General features: G+C 35.7%; 1 protein-coding gene across 1 annotated transcript in view; it reads left to right on the top strand.

The window, feature by feature from the left end:
• The first annotated feature begins 304 nt into the window (after positions 1 to 304).
• The window catches only part of LOC106051046 (uncharacterized), a 41,136-nt gene continuing 14,028 nt past the window's right edge, over positions 305 to 27,412 (top strand). The window contains exons 1-2 of the mRNA XM_056004133.1: positions 305 to 564; positions 11,868 to 14,504. Coding sequence (XP_055860108.1) covers positions 12,302 to 14,504 — 2,203 coding nt within the window. The 5' untranslated portion in view covers positions 305 to 564; positions 11,868 to 12,301. The remainder of the gene's footprint in view (positions 565 to 11,867; positions 14,505 to 27,412) is intronic.

The raw sequence follows: 27,412 nt of genomic DNA, 5'->3' as shown, positions 1-27,412 counted from the left end.
AAGTTGTGTCTATTGTCCGGCCCAGGAGCAGTCCAGTTGTGGGTTTTTTATAAAGCTGCTGAGACTTCCTCAACTTTGAAATCCTCATCAGGCATTTCTGGTATTATTTTATAAAGTAGTTTGAAAATTAAAGTTTTGTATTTATTTAAAAGAAATATTAGTTTTGAGTTTATACTGTAATAAGCCAGATAGACCAGGAGCTAACTATTGGGGAGAACAAAGCACACTTATTATACTTATGGTGCGTAAATTATGTTGGTACAATTCGGTGTCTTCTTCGAAGCGTAAATCAAGTTTGAAAGGAAAACATTTCAAACTGAATAAAGCAAACAAACACCGACATTTATTAATATATGATTTTGTTACAACTCTACCATTCTATACATATATATGTTCTTCATTTAGAAGCAATGGTTTTAATCTTTTTTTTAGTTTCAGCACCATTGGGAATAAATTATCAAATGACATATATTATATACTTAGTCTAGATCTATGTGTGCCACATTGTGATTGTCCTGTAAACTGGACAGTGAAATAATACAATAATAGGAGTTTGATGTAATAGTAAGTGAATATAGATCTAGATATAGGCTATAATGTTTATATTTGAGCAAAAGACTACTTTTATTGTTGATATTGTCAATGGTGAGTTGTCCTGTTAGATAATGTGCATATAAACGGCTAACTCGTTGATTTGTTTCCAGACTATATATTGTTTATTTTGCATCCTGCGCATCAAACGCTATAATTGGAACGTCCATCTTTAAAACGCTTTCCCAAACACACTCAGTCTAGCCTGTGAGTTCTAGTAGAATTTTCTCCCTCACCCGCTCATTAAAAAAACCCATGAATTTTAGTACCTGTTACATCGTATTGGAACGGCCCGCGTATATTGACCTCACAAACACAAACACATATTTTTGATCTGAGAATTCTAGTCTCCCTTTTCTCACTCCCCACCCGTCACCGCCCCTAAAAAGAATTCTACATACAATCACTTACATTTCTTCGACTTCTTAATTCAAATATTTCCTAAGCTCTATGTAGCTTTTTTTTTATCACTCCGACTTCCTAGCGCTCTCTCTTCTTCTTTGTAATTGTCCTATGCAATGATGGACAAACTGCGGTCTGCGGGCCAACTCCGGCTCCCGAAAGGTTTAATCGGCCTGCCACATGTTTAGAAATAGTAATTAAAAATATCAAAATCATTCGCAATGTAAGCATTCAAGTTTTCAATACCAGATGAACCACTGGAGTAATATAGCGAATTTTAATTTGCATGATTCATATTTGGTGATTGTCCCATAATTAGAGTTTCATAGAGTAATTTAAACTAAATTTTGGTGTAAGTTTTGGGTCATCCCCTGATCTACCTAACCTTAATGGGTAACTGACATTAGGTGGGGAAAGTAAAGGCGGTTGGTCGTTACACTGCAAACTGACTCTCGTAAACCGCGGCTCACAGAAACGGTTGACATTTACATCATCTGCCGCCCCATAGAAAGAAAAGTCTGAGATGGGTAATTCAGTGGTTTTTTAAAAATTGTATTCAAACATGTTCGTCAAACATTTCAACTATTAAATGTTGAATAAAATCGTTGAGTTTATTCTAAATTTGTTTCTCAAGACGAGTGGACGTGGTCGTGGAAGTACTTTTAAAAATTAAATTTTAAATAATTGTAAAGACTAGCCTCTGTTTTTCATTTGTAATGAAATCGTGACCGTTATAAGGATTATATTATATCATGACATTTGACTTCCAAACATAAAACTCTTTATGAATTTATGATTGATGATAAAAACATCTGAAAGTCTTTGCTATGAATTGTTAGACCAGCATTCTTTTTAATTTGATAGTTTTCAGAAAGCTGTAACCCATGCAACTTTTTGTAGCGTACATGGTTGTACTCTTTCTGGCAGAACATTTGTTGAACAAGGCTTCAAGTTTGCGAAGCTTTAGGTCCAGGTGATAAAAAGGATTTTGAAATTGTATTCTCAAAAAAAAAAAACTAGAGTGGACTCCACAGGTGACAATGTAAAATGTAAGGTAGTAGCTAGGTTCTGTTCTAGTTCTATTATCGAATGTTTCAACGCATAAGGTAGTACTGATAAAAGACATGAATGAAACTTTGTAACTGAAGAGTTCACATGCATGCGACCCTTAAAGGAGCAACGAAAGTGCCAAATATTTTGAGGCATTTGTTGAAAATCTAAGAATTTTGAAAAGACCTACATCAAGAATAAGCATAACTAGCATGACCCACATGGCTTCGCCTGGTGATTTGATCCCAGGATATAGATTGTTTGTTTTGCCATGGACACCTCCCGTTTTTCTTACCTATAACAATATAATGATATAAAGTGACACGCTCCCAATACAATCCTTTGGCCAACTAATAATAATATCTATTACCTTGCATTGGACCAGCCCGTAAACTTGAGTATCCTTTTTCTCCACCCCACTACTAGCCCACAACTCTCCTCCTTATCAAATATGAAGTCACTATCTGACTATTCTTCTGATTTTCAGTTCTTATTGGAACTATTTCATTGGCTCTATGATATTTCACTGGCCTGATACCTTTTTAGCGGCCCCCGTAAGGGGAAAAAGCCGCTATTAGGTTTGTGCAAAATGTCCGTCTGTCCGACTGTCCGTCTGTCACACTCAGATCTCGAAAACTAGAAGAGATATGAAAAATATTATTTCATCATTAAATGCGGCTTGAAAAGTTTAGGTGCAACGGCTACTTTTGGTTTTCTAAAAGCAAACCGTTTAATTTATAAAAGTAATTATGCAAGCGATTTTTTCATAAAAGTACACCAATTCTAAAACAATTACGTAAATGTAATCGAGGCAATGTTACAATATGCTAACAAAGATTGACAATTTTTGTGTATTTTCAGTATCACTAAGTCAAATATATTTTTAAAATGTACAGGAAATGTTTACAACAAATATAAATAATAGTTAACGATGTTTTTTCTGGTCAACTAGCTGCTAAAATTAAAAAGAAAACATTTCTGTTTGTTTATAAAGGCTAATAATGCACTTTATATGTAAATATCACTCACATTTTTTTAAATGGACTTTTTATGCAGCGATTTTCGTGCAGTAGCGTAACGTCGCAACATGTGCAGGTGCTAAACCTATTCCTTAAACTTTTTTAAAAACTCAGATTTTATTTATTTTTTGTTTAGTGCCCCCATCCGAATAAAAGAAGATTATTTTTGTGCGTTTTGTCTGTTGGTCGGTCTGTCCATCACGATTAGATTTAAAAAATTAGAACTCTAAAAGCAATTGAAAATCTGGTTTACCCTTTAATTTTCCTCCCGTAACATCTCAATAGTTTTAATTATCTAAAAATTGATTGTTCCGGATTTTTGTGTGCAAAACTAATCAACTCCAACAAATGTTTGTTTGCTCTTCTAATTTATATTACATTCAATTTCCATGCTTAAACGTTGCAAAAACACATTATCAATAGTATGTTGTTCCGTTTTTTATGTAAATAGCATATTAATGCTAAATCAAAATCTCTATACTGACTTCTATTTCATTAAGTGTAAAAATGTTCCGGATAGTGTTTTATAAAACATGAATTATGCCTAATGATTGTTTGAAATCGCATAATTTACTAATATTACACTTATATTATTTGACAATGCGTCACTATAATTGGTTATCAATATCAAATTGTTCCGTATTTTCATCTTTAAACAAATTTTAAAAATATCGACAATAGATTGTTCAGGGCTTTAAAAAAAAGTAATTTACTAGAATTGAGTACTGAACATTACTTTTTAGACATTTAATTTTCTTCCTGAAACATAACATAGAAGTTTTGTAATCGATAAAGAATGTTCCGGATTTTGTTTCTTACAAATCGTCGCCAGAAAGTTCCGAATTTTTTAAAAAATCTACTAACGCCAAATAATTGTTTGAACTTCCTCTTCTAATTAATAAACAAATAATCTTCTCATTTACGAAATAATGTTTTTAGGGATTTTTATGAAAAATATTTTAACTCACTACTCTCTTACAGTACATTTAACTTTCTACCTAAAACATTAAAAAATCTAATTATCGTTAATATTATGTTCCGATTTTTAAGGAAAACAGAATCCAAACACCAAAGTAAGGTATGAAAATCTCTCCACATGGCTGTAGTACATCTAATTTTTATACGAGACCATCCAAAAAATTTAATTAACGGTATTACATTTATCTGAAATTCTCTTTTTCTTTTAGTATTTATACAAACATCCGGAACAATCTATTATATAAACTTTTCAATTGTGTTCATACCTAAAAATTATTGCGATGTTTTGAAACGTAAAATAAAGGTTAATCAATTTTTAATAACTTTTAGTTGTTGTTTTTTTATATCAAGATGACGGACAGACCGACTGACAGACAAAACGCAAAAAAATAATGCGGCTTTGATCCTCTTTAAATAAATTCTATTAGAACTCAGTGCACCAATGTCTATGAACCCTAGTTAAATATCTCGTGTAAATAAAGACATTTTTTAATGGTACCGGTACTAGCCTATTGTGAGGTAATGGAATTTTTTTTCTTTGACGTCATATAAATGACTCTTTAAACGTAATGCTAAAAGAACGCACTCGGTGCACCAATGTCTATTAACCCTCGAAAATTGCTCGTATTGATGAAAACATATTTTAGTCTAACTAAGCCGTGTGACGTAGTGTTTTTTTTCCTTTGACGTCATATGGAATGAATTCTTTAAAAGAAATGCTAAAAGAACGCACTCGGTGCACCAATGTCTATGAACACTCGATAAATGGCTCGTAATGATGAAGACGATTTTTAGTCTAGCTAGGCCGTGTGACGTAGTGTTTTTTTTTCCTCTGACGTTATATGGAATTAATTCTTCAAATGAAATGAAAAAAGAACTCGGTATAGTAATGTTTATTAAGCCTCGTTATGTGACTCGCGTTTAAAAAAGGAATGATATCTTGATTTAGATCTAATCTAGATTTTTTAAAACTAGATCTAGATTTTTATTACAGTATATCTAGATCTGGATTTATATTCTAATTAAAATTATTTTAGAGTCTTGATCTACAATTTCTAGATCTAGTTAAGACTAAAATAGACTAGATTAAGATGTAGAATTTCAATTTCTAAACTTAAAGTGTAAAAAAAAGTGTAGATTTTCATTTCCAAACGTTTTGATCAATATTGCAATGTTTTAATATACTAAAACTAATCTACTTTTTTAGCGGCCCCCGTAAGGGGAAAAAGCCGCTATTAGGTTTGTGCAAAATGTCTGTCTGTCCGTCTGTCCGTCTGTCACACTCAGATCTCGAAAACTAGAAGAGATATGAAAAATATTATTTCATCATTAAATCAGGCTTGAAAAGTTTAGGTGCAACGGCTACTTTTGGTTTTCTAAAAGCAAACCGTTTAATTTATAAAATTAATTATGCAAGCGATTTTTTCATAAAAATACACCAATTCTAAAACAATTACGTAAATGTAAGGGAGGCAATGTTACAATATGCTAACAAAGATGGACAATTTTTGTGTATTTTCAGTATCACTAAGTCAAATATATTTTTAAAATGTACAGGAAATGTTTACAACAAATACAAATAATAGTTAAAGACGTTTTTTCTGGTCAACTAGCTGCTAAAATTAAAAGAAAACATTTCTGTTTGTTTATAAAGGCTAATAATGCACTTTGTATGTAAATATCACGCACATTTTTTTAAATGGACTTTTTATGCAGCGATTTTCGTGCAGTAGCGTAACGTCGCAACATGATCCGGTGCTAAACCAATTCCTTAAACTTTTTTTAAAAATCAGATTTTATTTATTTTTTGTTTAGTGCCCCCATCCGAATAAAAGAAGCTTATTTTTGTGCGTTTTGTCTGTTGGTCGGTCTGTCCGTCACGATTAGATTTAAAAAACTAGAACTCTAAAAGCTATTGAAAATCTGATTTACCCTTAAATGTTCCTCCCATAACATCTCAATAGTTTTAAGTATCTAAAATTGATTGTTCCGGATTTTTTTGTGCAAAACTAATCAACGCCAACAAATGTTTGTTTGCTCTTCTAACTTATATTACATTTAATTTCCATGCTTAAACGTTGCAAAAACACATTATCAATAATATGTTGTTCCGTTTTTTATGTAAATAGCATATTAATGCTAAATCATAATCTCTATACTGACTTATATTTCATTAAATGTAAAAATGTTCCGGATATTGTTTTATAAAACATGAATTATGCCTAATGATTGTTTGAAATCGCATAAGGCTTTTAAAAAAAGTAATTTACTTGAATTGATTACTGAAAATTACTTTTTAGACATTTAATTTTCTTGTAAAACATAACATAGAAGTTTTGTAATCGATAAAGAAAGTTCCGGATTTTGTTTCTTACAAATCGTCGCCAGAAATTTCCGAATTTATTTAAAAATCTACTAACGCCAAATAATTGTTTGAACTCCCTCTTCTAATTAATAAACAAATAATCTTCTCATTTACGAAATAATGTTTTTACGGATTTTTATGAAAAATATTTTATCTCACTTCTCTCTTACAGTACATTTAACTTTCTACCTAAAACATTAAAAAATCTAATTATCGTTAATATTATGTTCCGATTTTTAAGGAAAACAGAATCCAAACACCAAAGTAAGGTATGAAAATCTCTCCACGTGGCTGTAGTACATCTAATTTTTATACGAGACCATCCAAAAAATTTAATTAACGGTATTACATTTATCTGAAATTTTTTTTTTCTTTTACTATTTATACAAACATCCGGAACAATCTATTATATAAACTTTTCAATTGTGTTCATACCTAAAAATTATTGCGATGTTTTGAAACGTAAAATAAAGGTTAATCAATTTTTAATAACTTTTAGTTGTTTTTTTTATATCAAGATAACGGACAAAACAGACAAAACGCAAAAACAATGTGGCTTTGATCCTTTTTAAATAATATCTATTAGAACTCAGTGCACCAATGTCTATGAACCCTCGTTAAATATCTCGTGTAAATAAAGACATTTTTTTTTTATGGTACCGGTACTAGCCTATTGTGAGGTAATGGAATTTTTTTTCTTTGACGTCATATGAATGGACTCTTTAAATGTAATGTTAAAAGAACGCACTCGGTGCACCAATGTCTATTAACCCTCGAAAAAATTGCTTGTATTAATGAAAACATATTTTAGTCTAACTAAGCCGTGTGACGTAGTGTTTTTTTTTCCTTTGACGTCACATGGAATGAATTCTTTAAATGAAATGCTAAAAGAACGCACTCGGTGCACCAATGTCTATGAACACTCGAGAAATGGCTCGTGTTGATAAAGGTGATTTTTAGTCTAGCTAGGCCTTGTGACGTAGTGTTTTTTTTCCTTTGACGTCATATGGAATGAATTCTTTAAATGAAATGCTAAAAGAACGCACTCGGTGCACCAATGTCTATGAACACTCGATAAAAGGCTCGTAATGATGAAGGCGATTTTTATTCTAGCTAGGCCGTGTGACGTAGTGTTTTTTTTCCTTTGACGTCATATGGAATGAATTCTTTAAATGAAATGCTTAAAGAACGCACTCGGTGCACCAAAGTCTATGAACACTCGATAAATGGCTCTTATAGATGAAGGCGATTTTTAGTCTAGCTAGGCCGTGTGACGTAGTGTTTTTTTTTCCCTATGACGTTATATGGAATTAATTCTTCAAATGAAATGAAAAAAGAACTCGGTATAGTAATGTTTATTAAGCCTCGTTATGTGACTCGCGTTTAAAAAAGGAATGATATCTTGATTTAGATCTAATCTAGATTTTTTAAACTAGATCTAGATTTTTATTACAGTATATCTAGATCTGGATTTATATTCTAATTAAAATTATTTTAGAGTCTAGATCTGGAATTTGTAGATCTAGTTTAGACTAAAATAGACTAGATTAAGATGTAGAATTTCAATTTCTAAACTTAAAGTGTAAAAAAAAAGTGTAGATTTTCATTTCCAAACGTTTTGATCAATATTGTAATGTTTTAATATACTAAAACTAATTTACAATTTTTTGATTAAATTTAAATTTAAATTTACGGCAAATGAATCTTTGAAACATTATTACTTTTGACCATCGGATGGCTGCCTGGTCGTGCGGTTTTGCCCGCTGGACTGTCGTTCAGATTTATGGATGGCCCAGGGTTCAAACCCTGCCCGCTCCCATCCCCCGTCGTCCTGCGGGAGGTTTGGACTAGGAAGTAATTATCTTCAACTCTGAAGGAACATCCGAAACGTGTAAAACATTTTACATCAAAATTAAATCACCTCTTGAATATTATTTGCGAATATGCAGATCCGACAGGGATCCGACTTCGACGGGGGCCGCCTCTGAGTTTGTGTAACACAAACTCTCTTTGTAATCTTGTTTTATTTAATTTAAATTTACGGCTAATGAATCTTTGAAACATTATTACTTTTGACCATCAAAATTAAATCTCCTATTGAATATTATTTGCGAATTTGCAGATCCAACAGGGATCCGAGTGTGTAATTTGCTTTTTTTTTATATTGAAAAGGTATTGTTTAGCTTCAAACCACAATTGGAGGGGGTTTCAACTCAAAACCCTATTGGCTACGCTCATAGAATTTTGAATGTATTATTTGCTTTGTTTTTAAAATTAAAGAGGTTAATTTATTTTTATATTGAAGAGGGGTTTTTTTAGCTTCAAACCCAGCTGAAGGGGGTTTAAACTCAAAACCCCTTTGGCTACCTCATAGAATTTTGAGTGTGTAATTTTTTTTATACTGAAGAGGAGGTTTATCGTAAATTTTGGAGAGGGGTTTAAAATCAAAATCTTATTTAGATGTTCTCTTGGAATTAAAATATTGTCGTTTGCATTTTTTGTGTGTTTTGTTTTATAGAAGATGGGATTTTAAACTCAAACCCCCTGGTAGGGGTTTAATACTCAAAACCCCATGATAGAGGGTTTTAAACTCAAAACCCCTTGGTAGGGGGTTTTAGACTCAAAACTCCATTGGCTGCGTTGGGCAAGTGATGGTTTAGTATTAAAATTTCGCCTAAAATAAACAAAATGAAAGCAAAAAATCAGTCACTAAATTCCGACTAGCCCCCCCCCCCCCCCGCAGGGGGGATTTCATTTCCGGGGGGGGGGGGTTGAACCCGAAAGCCTCCGGCTACGCCCATGCACTTAACTTTTATTAGTAACCACGACTGAAGCTGAATCAAATGAAGAACTATTATCAAAACACTCGTAGCTTCATACATCACATTAGTTCAATTTTGATATCATTAAATCTAATATTAAATTTCTGTATTTTCTTAATAGAAAAAAGTGGGACATCAAAATTTTTCCTTAAATTTTTTGGTCCGCTCCTCAAAACTTTTGTCCATCACTGGTCCTAAGAGTTAAATATAAAACTCTTTGAACCCTAGGGTACAGCCTTATATATTTCTGTATAATCAAACGTCTATCTAGGAAAGATCCGATATTACCGTTCGGGTTAAAAGCGAGGCCGAAGACCGATCACACTGGGGAAACTTTCCTAAATTCCTTCTCTGTACGACATCACCACAAAACGTCTTTGAGGAACGGTGTAAGGGTATTAATTTGTTTATTGGGCATTTGATCAATCCCCTCCAGTGCAATGAACTTGGTCTTTAGGAATACCGATGGGGGGTGTATTTTTCTTCGCTATTCTCTTCATCGTCTCCACTAACGAGCGTTTCCAACCTAGCGCTAAGTTGAGGCTAAAAAGCATTGCCCCGCACTCTATCCCCAAAGAATTTTATTATCTTTTTTTTTTTACTACCAACCATATGTTGACCATAAAGGTTTTAGATGTTGCATTATTTACCCTTACCCTCTGAGGTCTCCGTGTCAAAAATAGGGACAACGTTTTTCTTTTTTTTTCTTTAAGTAATTGAAGTTGTATTAAAACCTGATGAAGAACATTGTAACATAAGTGTTAGGTAAGTTTAGATGTTTGTAAACACTATTTCAAATATGATATCATAATCTACACCTTTATTCATCTGGTAATAAATTGTATATTGACTCCAAAAAGTTTTTTTTTTACACTCTTCACAGCATCCTAATAAAAAATGGATCTTTTGAATAATGTTTCACTTGAAAATATTCTAATATGAATTTACAGGCCCTTACTACATTGCAAATACAACCAATTTGTTCATTGAAAAGATAAGATACTCCACATATTTAGATTAAGACTTTGAAGATCGCCGCCGAAAAAAAAAATATTCGAAACTTAATATTTTTTAAAAAAGCTCATTTGTAAGTGATACATTCTGTTCAATAAGGCATGTTTGTAACTTTGTTTTGTTAAAGAACTATAATTCTAAAATCTAAACAAAAAATTTCGGAAGTGGGAGGAGAAATTAAGATGGCCAATTTGATTCTAATCTAATTTTTTTTTTTTGCATTTTTAGGATTCAAGCATATATTGTGAGTTATAGTCTCAAAATTTTTTATACAATAGAAAAATATCAGTTTGGAAAAAAGTTTAAAAAATAATATTTGGGTTCAGAACTCATCTCAATTGTTACTCTTATAATGAAAAATTTTGTATAAATTCAAAATTTTCCAAAAACAAAGTCTTTCTTAACTAAGATAATTTCGTGTGCAATTACAAAAACTCTGTCGCCATATTTGACTATTCTGTTTTAAAACGTAATGGAAAAGGGAGAGGGCGGTAGAGTGAAAACGTCAATCCTGGGTCCTTTTTATACTTTCTGCTAATGATTGCATTTGGCATTAAAGAATAGGGGGAAGGGCGATTCGATATAAAAATTTAATATATAGCATTTATACATTACATTAGTGAAATACTTTTTTAAATTTTGTAATTTCTTAACAAAAATACAAAAAGTATTGGTTTGTCCGATGAGCGGAAGGCGATTGCATGTATCGCCCCTACCACCTGGTACAACCCTTTTACATTGTATATTAACTATTGATAAAAGTTGTGATCAGAGTCTGTGTACGATATAATATACAATTGGGTTAAAACATCAGTATGTACCTTATAGAATTTAGATATTCAACTAATTTTGTTCACAAACTTATTTCTCCATAAAAATAGGACCGCCCTCCCACTCAGAGAGCTAGAGTGGGGAGGGCAGTTGAAGCAATCGCCCCCCCCCCCCACCTCACCGAATCGGCTATGATACCAGAAGTGTAGCGATATAATGTAAAAATTATATAGTAATTCAACTAATTTTGTTCACAAACTATGATTTCTAAAGAAAAGTAGGAACGCCCCCCCCCTCAAAGGGTTTAGGTGGGAAGGGCAGTAGATGTATTCGTCCCCTCCCACCCAATCGGCTAATAGGGGTACGACATAATATAAAGATTGGTTAAAATATCAATAACAAATTTTAATTATATAGATATTTAATTGATTCTTTTAACAAGCTGTGATTTCTACAAATAAATTGGACCGCCCCCCCCAACTCGAAAGCTCATGGTGGGAAAGGGCGGGATTGATGCCATCGCCACCTCCCCATCCCACCAAATCGGCCAACATACTAGAGGGGGAGGGGCGAAATAATATACTAATAGTTTGAAATAGAACTAATTAGTATATATTATTAATATAACTAATAAATTGGTATACAAATTGTGTGATTTCTTTACTAAAATTCGTCCGCCCCCCCCCCCTTTAGGAGGGTTGGTCGAGTAGGGGGCTCATCGCCCCTACCACCCACCCCCCTTGATCCGCCAGTGGTGTGTGTAATGTAGATCTAGATCTACATCCCCTTTAGATTTTGCAATTTTTCCAGATCTATTTTGTTCGATTTCTTTCCATTCCATTTTAAATGTTTCAGTGATCTTTTTTTTTAAAGAACAAGAATTTTTTTTGCTGCTAATGGAGATAAGAGATACTACATTTCACTGTGTGGGTAGTGCTCAAATGTGGACCGTTTCAATTTAAAGTACCAAAAGAAAGAAGTTGAGTTTTCAACTATTTCAACGCTGCTAAGCATGCATAAGTATCAGGGATACTAGAATTCACGAGTCAAGAAACTATGTTTAATTGTACATGTGTTGGTTCAGATATCAAAATGATGAAACGACCATTATCCTTACTGTAAGTCTCATAAGAATAGTTGTGCACGACGCTGGTTTGAACAAGAAACACAAGTATACCAGACTTATTACTATACATGTAAAAACAAAAACCCAAACGAAAGTGTGATTTCTCTACCTCAGCCGGTTAAGTTGTAATCAAAGAAGTGATTCATTACGCTGTCTACCTAATATGTCAGTGTGCACTACTGAAGAATGTCACTCTAATAGTACACAATGTGATACTAACGAAACAAAGTATCATGTCTTAATAACGAATAAATCAAAGTGTTTCAAAGATTGTCAGCATGAAACTAATGTACATCTTAGAAACGAGAGTTTAAAAGTATTTAATCAAAGCAATTCTTTTTATCTTGGCGCAAATCTTAACTGGAAAGATAAAACTGTATTGAATTATAGGCCAACTGAGACAAGCAATAAACAATGGAAAGAGAAGACTAGAGAAACATCACACGAAAACAGATTTTGTCATCATAATACATGTTTCAGGAATGAGTATCCCGTATTATTTTCCAACGATAAACAAATAATCAACAAAGAAATGAACACCAGGAGTTTGAATCGGGAAACATGTTTTGACAAGGAACTATTTTCTTTTGTTAACAACGATTTGAATGCTGATACAAAACCTGCAGAGATTAATAACTTTATTGACTTGTCTCATCTGCTTGAATCAATTTGTGCAGACACAAGGGAAGAAGACAATAACTTAAACTTGTGTATGAAACCAGACAGTTTAATCTTGTCTACAAAATATTATGTTGATAAACAAAACAATGGCAAATTTGATAGGGGCCTTTGTAGCGATGAAATAGAAAACTACCACGATGTGAATGCTAATCAAATGCCGTATTTACATGATATGAGCACAGGAGACAATGCAGTATCATCCAAAGATTTAAGGCTACCATTCAATGATAAGACATTGAAGGCTAATAAACATAGCAACAATCGTTTATTATTTTTAGAATATCTACTTGAATCTGAAGCTAGGGTAACACAAAATACAAAACGCGGTGCTGCATTGAAGAGAATGAGACAACTGCGCAAACTTCAATCGAAGCGAAATCTCAAGACCAACTTAACATGTAGACGATTAAGTTTGTGGGGAAATAAAGACGATCATTTTTTGCATGATGCATTAAATATAAAACAAATTAAGCCAATGATGAAACATACTAAGACACAGCAATATATAATGAAACATGACATGAAGAGTAGCTCTAGAATCGATCCTAATTGTACAGTATTAAATGATATTGAACTTTCAAATGTTTCACTTCAGTCTCCAGAAATACTTTTGACTTCTTCCTCTCTAAATACATTTGATAAGCTTTCTGACATGAGTTCCTCTTCTTTATCTCCAGACTCATTAGAAACGTTGAACTCTGTAACTGAGAGTTTAAAGGACTTCAGTCCATATGGGACGTTACAACCTTGTCAAGTCTTTACAACAGATGCAAATATAAAACCCAATCAACATCGAGATACTTATGAAGATGTTGAGATTCTAAGTCATGAGACATCTAGTGAGAAGGATGGAACGTACTTAACATCGGCAGAGTCAGCGTTATCCCTTTCAAGTACTAGTGAAGTCTCTAGCAACAATCATTGCAATCCTACGGACAGAACGGAAATAACAATTAGTCAAGTAGCTCCATCAGTTTGTGTCAATGAAAGTAATGCTGTTTTGTGTGGAGCGCCTCAAACAAACGTCCAAAATTATTTGATTGAGATCATAGGAAATTCACTGATCTCAGACAGTAGCAATATTTACATGACATCAATAATTAAGTCATTAGGCATTCAGCACTCTTTAACTTCTAATCAACAAAAAAAATCAATAGAATCCATGTGTGATACAGTCTCCACATCAGTTATACTGGAAAAAATAGAACAGACACAATCCGAGCAAATCTTAGATGGATCAAATTTGCTTTCTATAAAACCGAAGCCAATTCAAATACTTTCAACCTCTACACGTTTGGAACAAAGAACGTCACCAACCCAAAAAGTGTCAGGGAATTATTTGCTAACAAAGGAAGAGCTTCAAGAAGATATTGTATTGGAAAAACCTAATGCTAAAGTGAGTCAATGGTCAAACACATTAAAGCGTAAAGGACCATTTGTGTGTAACCCTTCGAATCCTGCACAGTACAGATACCAACCTGATGTACAGCTTAGAAAGAAGCTTCGACCATATAAATGCATTACGTTAAGAAAAATTTGTCTAAATCCACGAACTAAAAATTATACTGCCAGAGCTCATGTTGTGAGTACTATTTCTGGAGCTCTGCCAAATAATGTCTTAATAAGCAGGACAAACAAGAGAGAAGAAAAAAAGAAAAAGGACTGTAAGAAAGAGAATACTTTAGGTAAGTGTTTGAACCACATTTTTTTAGTGTTACTAATATGTTATAGGCATTTTGTACAATTCCTCGTTGTGTGTTTGAGTTGGCTGTCTTATGTCTAGGGTTTGTTTAAGGAGACTTTACTCGCACAATTCCTTTGCATACATACAGGCACAGATCCAGCTCTAGAGTTGAGTATACATTGACAATAGATGGGTATTTATTTACGAAAGGAAAGGATTATGGAGTGTTCAAGTAAAATTATCCTAATAGCTGATGTACAATGACTGATGAGGTCTTAGGGCTGCCCACTCGACAGTGAAGTGTCAGCTAGTGCCGCTCAGTGGGTGAGGAGCTGAGTCTGAGCAAAAGGTCTGCTATGTCGGTGGATTACCTACAGAAGATATAGACTGCAAAAATACAATATAAGCATGTTAGCCGTAATGACACTGGGTGGGTATAGATTCCCTTCTGGGAAGGACATCTTCAGAATGAATCTAATAAGCTTATGATTAAAATAAAAAAAATAAAAAATATATCACTCATTCTACAATGTGTGATATTTTAATGTAGCTAAGGGAGCTAACAAGTTAATTTAAAAAAAAAAGATGTTATCAGGGGAGATAACAAATAATAAAAGAATGCTACTAATGGAAATATCAAAATAATAAAAGAATGCTATCAGGGGAGATAACAAAATATTTTTACATGAAGTACATGTTCAATAGTCACAGTGTATGTGTATAATTACTAATTATCGCATAAACTAGTAAGATGAAAAGGAATGGGAGATTTTGAACAATGTTCGCCAGCAGTTGAACATATCTATTTGGGACGAATCCCCAAACTAGAGTATAGAAGAACAGCATGCATGAGTACAACAACACGGTCGATTTAGGCACAATATGAATATATGTAAACATACAAACCACATAATGTCAGAAAGGAATTCACTGCAAAGGAATTAAATATTTACATGAAAATATATTCTTATTCTTAGTGAAATGATGACTCCAAGAGGAATATTTAGTTACAGATAGGGGTGCACCGGATGGTCGCTCCGGCTTCTGCCGAATATCCGACATTTGTTACTATCCGGCGATATTCGTCTCCGGCCGGATATCACTACCGGATAGTAAAAAATACACCTATTTAATATGTATAAAGTGAACCTCGTTCCATTAATGCCTGTTGTAGAATGTATTAATGTTTATATTAAAACAAAATAATGTGCTTAAAAATAGAGCCATTGTGAACATGCACCAAACATCGTTTATTATAAAGACAAGGCGTGTTAATAACTTAATATAAATAGAAATGAAACTTTACATCATAAATGCGCTTTACATACAGAGCAGCAATGGCTGGCACTTTTTTCAATTTATCTTGACCTTTGAGTAGGTTAGTTAACATGTTAAAATGCTACATTCTTTGACTACGTCATGTCTGTCTAGCTGTGCGGGTATATCTCCACAGGTAGAGATGAACAACTCCCACCCCCTTTATTTGTTTAGTCCAACACATTGAGGTATTTTTTTAGGCAGGTGACCACAAGTTAAATACGATGGACGTAGGTTTAATGTCAGCGTATTGACACTCTCTAGAGGTCACACCTTTCGAGGGAACTGAGTTTGGTTACTTAGTAGTTAATCTTTTTTATTAAGGGGGGGGGGCTGGACTACAAGAGCCACACCTCTAAGGTAACTAGGTATATTTCCAGATGAACAACTCCCTCCCCCTTTTATTTGTTTAGTCCATCACATTGAGTTCATTGATTGGCAGGTGACCCCAAGTCATATACGATGGACGTAAGCACTCTCTAGAGGTCACACGAGGGAAGTAGGTTTGTTTATTTAGTAGTTAATCTTTATTAGGGAGGCTGGACTACAAGAGCCACACCTCTAAGGTAACTAGGTATATTTCCAGATGAACAACTCCCTCCCCCTTTTATTTGGAGATATACCCTCACATCTAGACAGATTATCAGCGTGACGTAGTTAAGAAATATTACATGTTTACTAAACCACTCATAGGTCAAATGTGCCGAAAATTGCTGCTACGTATGTAATGCGAATTTATAATGTAAAGTTTAATTTCTATTTAGATTAACACGCCTTGTGTTTGTACTAAAAGATATTTGGTGCATAGTTAATAGTTTTAAAAGCATATTCCTTTAATTGAAACAAAAACGTTAATGTATTTCAGAACTGACATTACTGAATCATGTCCACTTTATGAATATTGGTATATTTTATTGACGTGGAGATTTAGTTTGACGACAATCGACAATTTCCTTCATTGAGAATTAAAATTCTTGTTAGACATCGTTTATCAGCGTCGACTACTTTTATATTGATTGGCTTTCGCCTGTGTTCTTTCGAAATTTAAGTGTTACCTCCGTTTGGCGTATCTGGAAAAAAACTTAGCGCGGAGGCGCCTAACAATATTAATAGAAATATAGGTGGTACGCTGTAGTTTTTACTATCCGGTTTATCATTCGGCAGTGATATTCGACCGGAGCCGAGTATCGCCGAATAGTGAAAAAAATGCGTAATATTCGGCAGAAGCCGGAGCCCATAGCCTAAGGATAAAATATACGTTAAAACGTTTTAATTATTTTCAAAATTAAGGTCGCTATTAAAGAGGGCCTAATTTTCCGGTGCCTAATTTTCCACCTTGTCAAAAAGTGCCTAATTTACCGGTGCCTAAATTTCCGGGTGCGTAAATATCCGGATGCCTAAATATCCGGTGCCTACATTTCCAGTGCCTAATTTTCCAGACGCCCTAAGATACATACCACCATTCCAAAAAGAAGGGAAAACAGTCTAGAAATCAGAGACAAGAGAATGGTTCGCTTTGCGCCAGGTCTTGGGAGGGAATAAATTAGAATGACCACGTTGACGAAAGTCAACAGTAAAGGGCGGAGAGAGGATGGGGGAAGAATGGTGGTGCGGTAAGCAGACAGAGGAAAAGTCTCATTTGATCTGAGATAAACGCTGATCAGGGATAGACACTGCGCCAACCTGTGAATCGAGAGACCAAGAAACTTCGTTCTCTGGCGTCTCTTGTCTCCTTGCGCAGGTGTTCATAGCGAAGGTGAGATAACACTGGAGCTTGACCACAGCAAAGAAAGTTGCGTCATGGCAGTGGGCAGTACATTATCAAGATAAAATTCACAACATCTTTCTATGCTCAAAGGAACGAATTGTGCGAATGGATAAACGGACTATTGAAAAAAAAATATTTCAAAGTTTGCCAACGAAAACCATAAAATTGGGATTTTTTAATACCTGCTGCATTGTTAATATACGAAGAAAGTCAGCAAGAATCTACAGGTTTTTCTCCATTTGAAATGCTCTACGGCGCAAATTCAAGCACTTAAAAATCATTAATGGCACCAAGACAGCATATTAAAGCAACAAAATAGCGTTTCAATATGTCATCGACACAAGAAGCAAAGTCATACAAGCATATCGAAAACTAAACAAGAAAAGATGAAGCCAACATAACATTCAAAGTAGATACAGGGGATTTATGGGTTAGATTATAACTATTATAACTTTTGTTGCTATTATCCCCCCCCCCTTTTTTTGAAGAAAATTGATTGCTTGAAATCGGGCCTAATCCGAGTTATTTTGTTAATTTGTCTAAATTATGAGGATAGTATATGATAAAAATTAGACTCCTCTATATACTTTTCATAATAATAATAATAATAATAATAATAATAATCTTTATTATCCGTTAGGAAATTTGTCTTACAATGTGTGCATTACACCAAACAAAAAACATTATAACTATAAGAAACCAAAGTGTACATTCACACCAGACTCACTCATAATTTACATGTGACAAAGTTTATACCAGATTGTTCTTATTTAATGATTTGATTGCCAGGGGAACAAAAGAGTGTTTGTGTCTGTTTGTCTTTGCTATCGGTGTCTTGTATCTCTTTTGTGATGGTAAAATCACAAAATCCTGACACAAAAGGTGATTCTTTATTTCGAGGATCTTGTTAGCTTTTTTAGAGATGTTTGTCTCAAACAACTGCCCAAATGGGGTTTGTTTTTTGCCAATGATTTTGCCAGCAGCATTTAGGATTCTATTAAGTTTATTTTTATTTTTAATGCTCAGATTGCCATACCAGGCAGTGATATTGAAACTTAAAATATTGCAGATGTGAGCGTGATAAAACATAGCCAAGGCCTTTTCGCTAACATTAAACGAGGATAGTTTTCTTAGTAGTCGTAATCTTTGCTGCCCTTTTTTGCTGATATAATCAGTATTTGCAGTAAAATTTAGTTTATTGTCTAGGATAGTACCAAGGTATTTAAAGGTTTGCACAATTTCAATAGTCTCTCCAGCTACAGAAACAATATCATTTTCCTTAAACAAATTAAACACGCGACGACAATATAATATTAAGAATCTGTTACTATCCAGTGAATGAATTGTCGGTGAACAAATTGTATGTGAACGATTTGTCATGTGAACGATTTCTCGTGAACCCACTGTCAGTGAACAAGTTTTCAGTGAACAAGTTGTTTTTGAGCCAGTTGTCGAATGCCGATATTTAAACATCTTCAATGCTTCAGTAATGGAATCACCATTTTATTCTTGGCTAGGCTACAGGATTGTACCCCCTGGAGTGGTCAAGAAACCTTACTTCTGTCTGCCATTCGGACATACAACTTTGAATCTATTCTCGCCTCCCCAGCTACACCAGTTAAGAGAATTAACCATCCCGATGAACCCATTCACCGCCCCAGACCACTCCATGTGTTCAAACCTCTCAACTCCTCACCTGGGCTTAGGAAACGAAGTGACTAGGATTTGCCTTTTCAATTTTGTTAGACGTCCGATAGAACAATTAGAAATCAACTGATTCATTACACATGCTTTTACAAAGTACACATCAGTTCTCATTTTAATTTAAGGCTACTACCAAGACTGCGTTATTGATCATTAGGGAATTTGTGTGATTACAACGACTCTTTTTTCATATAAAGAAAACAAATAAAGCATTGGCCTCAGCTCTGGAAGACAAGCGTGCCAAACGAAAAATATTTAGACATGATAAAAATCACACCCCAAACCTCTAACATTAGATTCAGACCTCCTACATTCACTGGATCTCTTAGTGGTGGTATTCCTACATTCACTGGATCTCTTAGTGGTGGTATTCCTACATTCACTGGATCTCTTAGTGGTGGTATTCCTACATTCACTGGATCTCTTAGTGGTGGTATTCCTACATTCACTGGATCTCTTAGTGGTGGTATTCCTACATTCACTGGATCTCTTAGTGGTGGTATTCCAACATTCACTAGATCTCTTAGTGTTGGTATTCCAACATTCATTGGATCTCTTAGTGGTGGTATTCCTACATTCACTGGATCTCTTAGTGGTGGTATTCCTACATTCACTGGATCTCTTAGTGGTGGTATTCCTACATTCATTGGATCTCTTAGTGGTGGTATTCCTACATTCACTGGATCTCTTAGTGGTGGTATTCCTACATTCACTAGATCTCTTAGTGGTGGTATTCCTACATTCACTAGATCTCTTAGTGGTGGTATTCCTACATTCACTGGATCTCTTAGTGGTGGTATTCCTACATTCACTAGATCTCTTAGTGGTGGTATTCCTACATTCACTAGATCTCTTAGTGGTGGTATTCCTACATTCACTAGATCTCTTAGTGGTGGTATTCCTACATTCACTGGATCTCTTAGTGGTGGTATTCCTACATTCACTGGATCTCTTAGTGGTGGTATTCCTACATTCACTAGATCTCTTAGTGGTGGTATTCCTACATTCACTGGATCTCTTAGTGGTGGTATTCCTACATTCACTGGATCTCTTAGTGGTGGTATTCCTACATTCATTGGATCTCTTAGTGGTGGTATTCCTACATTCACTGGATCTCTTAGTGGTGGTATTCCTACATTCACTAGATCTCTTAGTGGTGGTATTCCTACATTCACTAGATCTCTTAGTGGTGGTATTCCTACATTCACTAGATCTCTTAGTGGTGGTATTCCTACATTCACTGGATCTCTTAGTGGTGGTATTCCTACATTCACTGGATCTCTTAGTGGTGGTATTCCTACATTCATTGGATCTCTTAGTGGTGGTATTCCTACATTCATTGGATCTCTTAGTGGTGGTATTCCTACATTCACTAGATCTCTTAGTGGTGGTATTCCTACATTCATTGGATCTCTTAGTGGTGGTATTCCTACATTCATTGGATCTCTTAGTGGTGGTATTCCTACATTCACTGGATCTCTTAGTGGTGGTATTCCAACATTCACTAGATCTCTTAGTGGTGGTATTCCTACATTCATTGGATCTCTTAGTGGTGGTATTCCTAAATTCACTAGATCTCTTAGTGGTGGTATTCCTACATTCACTGGATCTCTTAGTGGTGGTATTCCAATATTCACTGGATCTCTTAGTGGTGGTATTCCTACATTCACTGGATCTCTTAGTGGTGGTATTCCTACATTCACTGGATCTCTTAGTGGTGGTATTCCAATATTCACTGGATCTCTTAGTGGTGGTATTCCTACATTCACTAGATCTCTTAGTGGTGGTATTCCTACATTCACTGGATCTCTTAGTGGTGGTATTCCAATATTCACTAGATCTCTTAGTGGTGGTATTCCTACATTCACTAGATCTCTTAGTGGTGGTATTCCTACATTCACTAGATCTCTTAGTGGTGGTATTCCTACATTCACTAGATCTCTTAGTGGTGGTATTCCTACACTAAGAGATCCAGTGAATGTAGGAATACCACCACTAAGAGATTCACTGGATCTGTTAGTGGTGGTATTCCAACATTCACTAGATCTCTTAGTGGTGGTATTCCAACATTCACTGGATCTCTTAGTGGTGGTATTCCAATATTCACTGGATCTCTTAGTGGTGGTATTCCAACATTCATTGGATCTCTTAGTGGTGGTATTCCTACATTCACTAGATCTCTTAGTGGTGGTATTCCTACATTCACTGGATCTCTTAGTGGTGGTATTCCAATATTCACTAGATCTCTTAGTGGTGGTATTCCTACATTCACTAGATCTCTTAGTGGTGGTATTCCTACATTCACTAGATCTCTTAGTGGTGGTATTCCTACATTCACTAGATCTCTATGTGGTGGTATTCCTACACTAAGAGATCCAGTGAATGTAGGAATACCACCACTAAGAGATTCACTGGATCTGTTAGTGGTGGTATTCCAACATTCACTAGATCTCTTAGTGGTGGTATTCCAACATTCACTGGATCTCTTAGTGGTGGTATTCCAATATTCACTGGATCTCTTAGTGGTGGTATTCCAACATTCATTGGATCTCTTAGTGGTGGTATTCCTACATTCACTGGATCTCTTAGTGGTGGTATTCCTACATTCACTGGATCTCTTAGTGGTGGTATTCCTACATTCACTGGATCTCTTAGTGGTGGTATTCCTACATTCATTGGATCTCTTAGTGGTGGTATTCCAATATTCATTGGATCTCTTAGTGGTGGTATTCCAACATTCATTGGATCTCTTAGTGGTGGTATTCCTACATTCACTAGATCTCTTAGTGGTGGTATTCCTACATTCATTGGATCTCTTAGTGGTGGTATTCCTACATTCACTGGATCTCTTAGTGGTGGTATTCCTACATTCATTGGATCTCTTAGTGGTGGTATTCCTACATTCATTGGATCTCTTAGTGGTGGTATTCCAATATTCATTGGATCTCTTAGTGGTGGTATTCCTACATTCACTAGATCTCTTAGTGGTGGTATTCCTACATTCATTGGATCTCTTAGTGGTGGTATTCCAATATTCATTGGATCTCTTAGTGGTGGTATTCCTACATTCACTGGATCTCTTAGTGGTGGTATTCCTACATTCACTAGATCTCTTAGTGGTGGTATTCCAACATTCACTGGGTCTCTTAGTGGTGGTATTCCAACATTCACTAGATCTCTTAGTGGTGGTATTCCTACATTCACTAGATCTCTTAGTGGTGGTATTACAATATTCACTAGATCTCTTAGTGGTGGTATTCCAATATTCACTGGATCTCTTAGTGGTGGTATTCCAATATTCACTGGATCTCTTAGTGGTGGTATTCCAACATTCATTGGATCTCTTAGTGGTGGTATTCCAATATTCACTAGATCTCTTAGTGGTGGTATTCCAATTTTCACTGGATCTCTTAGTGGTGGTATTCACTGGATCTCTTAGTGGTGGTATTCCAATATTCACTGGATCTCTTAGTGGTGGTATTCCAACATTCACTAGATCTCTTAGTGGTGGTATTCCAATATTCACTGGATCTCTTAGTGGTGGTATTCCAATATTCACTGGATCTCTTAGTGGTGGTATTCCAATATTCACTGGATCTCTTAGTGGTGGTATTCCAACATTCACTGGATCTCTTAGTGGTGGTATTCCAACATTCACTAGATCTCTTAGTGGTGGTATTCCTACATTCATTGGATCTCTTAGTGGTGGTATTCCAACATTCACTAGATCTCTTAGTGGTGGTATTCCAATATTCACTGGATCTCTTAGTGGTGGTATTCCTACATTCACTGGATCTCTTAGTGGTGGTATTCCAATATTCACTGGATCTCTTAGTGGTGGTATTCCTACATTCACTAGATCTCTTAGTGGTGGTATTCCTACATTCACTGGATCTCTTAGTGGTGGTATTCCTACATTCATTGGATCTCTTAGTGGTGGTATTCCTAAATTCACTAGATCTCTTAGTGGTGGTATTCCTACATTCACTAGATCTCTTAGTGGTGGTATTCCTACATTCACTGGATCTCTTAGTGGTGGTATTCCAATATTCACTGGATCTCTTAGTGGTGGTATTCCTACATTCACTGGATCTCTTAGTGGTGGTATTCCTACATTCACTGGATCTCTTAGTGGTGGTATTCCAATATTCACTGGATCTCTTAGTGGTGGTATTCCTACATTCACTAGATCTCTTAGTGGTGGTATTCCTACATTCACTGGATCTCTTAGTGGTGGTATTCCAATATTCACTAGATCTCTTAGTGGTGGTATTCCTACATTCACTAGATCTCTTAGTGGTGGTATTCCTACATTCACTAGATCTCTTAGTGGTGGTATTCCTACATTCACTAGATCTCTTAGTGGTGGTATTCTACACTAAGAGATCCAGTGAATGTAGGAATACCACCACTAAGAGATTCACTGGATCTGTTAGTGGTGGTATTTCAACATTCACTAGATCTCTTAGTGGTGGTATTCCAACATTCACTGGATCTCTTAGTGGTGGTATTCCAATATTCACTGGATCTCTTAGTGGTGGTATTCCAACATTCATTGGATCTCTTAGTGGTGGTATTCCTACATTCACTAGATCTCTTAGTGGTGGTATTCCTACATTCACTGGATCTCTTAGTGGTGGTATTCCAATATTCACTAGATCTCTTAGTGGTGGTATTCCTACATTCACTAGATCTCTTAGTGGTGGTATTCCTACATTCACTAGATCTCTTAGTGGTGGTATTCCTACATTCACTAGATCTCTTAGTGGTGGTATTCCTACACTAAGAGATCCAGTGAATGTAGGAATACCACCACTAAGAGATTCACTGGATCTGTTAGTGGTGGTATTCCAACATTCACTAGATCTCTTAGTGGTGGTATTCCAACATTCACTGGATCTCTTAGTGGTGGTATTCCAATATTCACTGGATCTCTTAGTGGTGGTATTCCAACATTCATTGGATCTCTTAGTGGTGGTATTCCTACATTCACTGGATCTCTTAGTGGTGGTATTCCTACATTCACTGGATCTCTTAGTGGTGGTATTCCTACATTCACTGGATCTCTTAGTGGTGGTATTCCTACATTCATTGGATCTCTTAGTGGTGGTATTCCAATATTCATTGGATCTCTTAGTGGTGGTATTCCAACATTCATTGGATCTCTTAGTGGTGGTATTCCTACATTCACTAGATCTCTTAGTGGTGGTATTCCTACATTCATTGGATCTCTTAGTGGTGGTATTCCTACATTCACTGGATCTCTTAGTGGTGGTATTCCTACATTCATTGGATCTCTTAGTGGTGGTATTCCTACATTCATTGGATCTCTTAGTGGTGGTATTCCAATATTCATTGGATCTCTTAGTGGTGGTATTCCTACATTCACTAGATCTCTTAGTGGTGGTATTCCTACATTCATTGGATCTCTTAGTGGTGGTATTCCAATATTCATTGGATCTCTTAGTGGTGGTATTCCTACATTCACTGGATCTCTTAGTGGTGGTATTCCTACATTCACTAGATCTCTTAGTGGTGGTATTCCAACATTCACTGGGTCTCTTAGTGGTGGTATTCCAACATTCACTAGATCTCTTAGTGGTGGTATTCCTACATTCACTAGATCTCTTAGTGGTGGTATTACAATATTCACTAGATCTCTTAGTGGTGGTATTCCAATATTCACTGGATCTCTTAGTGGTGGTATTCCAATATTCACTGGATCTCTTAGTGGTGGTATTCCAACATTCATTGGATCTCTTAGTGGTGGTATTCCAATATTCACTAGATCTCTTAGTGGTGGTATTCCAATTTTCACTGGATCTCTTAGTGGTGGTATTCCAATATTCACTGGATCTCTTAGTGGTGGTATTCCAATATTCACTGGATCTCTTAGTGGTGGTATTCCAACATTCACTAGATCTCTTAGTGGTGGTATTCCAATATTCACTGGATCTCTTAGTGGTGGTATTCCAATATTCACTGGATCTCTTAGTGGTGGTATTCCAATATTCACTGGATCTCTTAGTGGTGGTATTCCAACATTCACTGGATCTCTTAGTGGTGGTATTCCAACATTCACTAGATCTCTTAGTGGTGGTATTCCTACATTCATTGGATCTCTTAGTGGTGGTATTCCAACATTCACTAGATCTCTTAGTGGTGGTATTCCAATATTCACTGGATCTCTTAGTGGTGGTATTCCTACATTCACTGGATCTCTTAGTGGTGGTATTCCAATATTCACTGGATCTCTTAGTGGTGGTATTCCTACATTCACTGGATCTCTTAGTGGTGGTATTCCAATATTCACTAGATCTCTTAGTGGTGGTATTCCTACATTCACTAGATCTCTTAGTGGTGGTATTCCTACATTCACTAGATCTCTTAGTGGTGGTATTCCTACATTCACTAGATCTCTTAGTGGTGGTATTCCTACACTAAGAGATCCAGTGAATGTAGGAATACCACCACTAAGAGATTCACTGGATCTGTTAGTGGTGGTATTCCAACATTCCCATGTTCCTTATTTCATTTCCATTAACTTAGTAGCAAGACTTGTTTCATTGCGGGACTTAGTAAAAGGGATAAGTTCAGATATGTGAGTAACAATAAACTTTAAGTAGGAAATATAATTGACATTTTCATATTTATAGATCTATTTATTGCTATAACATGTCCACAGCGTGATGACATCATCATTTCTACGTTGCTCAAATATACCACTGAAATAAACCTGTCCGGCGTCCGTAACCGAGACGCAAAATCCCAATATATATATATATATATATATATATGTATATATATATATATATATATATATATATATATATATATATATATATATATATATATATATATATATATATATATATGTATATATATATATATATATATATATATATATATATATATGGCTCCTTTTGTCTCAAAAGGTAATGGATGCGCCCAAATGAGTCACTGGTTTTGGCTTAATCTTGAGACGGGGCAGAATCTGGTGTGGCTAATCAAGCCAATTCTAGAACGGCAGACTTTGCCACAATTCGTACATGTGTATGCCTCTGATTTAGGGCTAGCGGACAGGGCAGCTTTCTTTTTTTTCCCTCTTGATTAAGGCCGCTTCAATTCTTTTGTTCTCAGCAAGGGTTGTCCCAGCACGCACAGTCTGTCTCCATGCACTCCGGTCTTTGGCTATGTTTTCCCACATACTTTCGCTGATGCCTGTGGCTCTCATGTCTCGCTTGCAGACATCTCTATATGTTAGTCTTGGGCGGCCCTTGGGTCTGACTCCTGACTCCTGGCTCAGCATATAAGATATCTTTAGGGATTCTACCATCTGGCATGCGGGTGACATGTCCGAGCCAGCGTAATCTTCTTTGTGTCAGGAAAGCATACATGCTGTTCATAATGGCCAATCTCAAAACTTCCTGATGCGTCTCAGGCAGCGCAAGTGGAAACTATTTATTAGTGCTCTTGGTACATGTATGTTGACCAGCTTTCACTGCCATAAAGGAGAGTGCTCACAACACAGGCGTTGTAGACTAGGATTTTGGTCGCTGTGGTCTATTTACCATTTTCCCAGACGCGCTTGGAGAGTTTTGCCAATGCTGTGGTAGCTTTTTCTATCCTTTTTGTCAGCTCGATGTCTAAGTCTAGGTTACTGACAATTGTTGAACCCAAGTAGGTAAATTCCTGCACCACTGAAAGGGTGTGGTTCCCAATTTGTATTATAGCTATTTCTGCGACGTCTTGTGCCAGGATTTTGGTCTTGGAGAGACTTATAGTAAGGCTAAACTCTTGACAAGCAGCCGCTAAGGCGTTCACTAGCTTCTGTAGACCTCCTTGTGAGTGAGATACGAGTGCCGCGTCATCGGCAAACAGCAGCTCCCTTATCAAGATACGACGCCTTTTCGTTTTGGCTTAAAGACGTGCCAGGTTAAAGAGCCTTCCATCGGATCTGCTATGGATATATATTCCGTCTTCCAGGGATTTAAAAGCACTGGTTAGTACGACTGAGAAGATGCCAAATAGTGTAGGGGTCAGTACACATCCTTGTTTTACACCGCTCTTAATGGAGAATGGCCTGGAGGAAGAACTTTCAAACTGAACAGTGCCCTGCA

This window comes from Biomphalaria glabrata, chromosome 11 (genome assembly GCF_947242115.1).
Source record: "Biomphalaria glabrata chromosome 11, xgBioGlab47.1, whole genome shotgun sequence".
Taxonomy (NCBI): Eukaryota; Metazoa; Mollusca; class Gastropoda; family Planorbidae; genus Biomphalaria; species Biomphalaria glabrata.
Note: the sequence above shows the minus strand (reverse complement) of the source record. Positions and strands in the feature narration are given on the sequence as shown.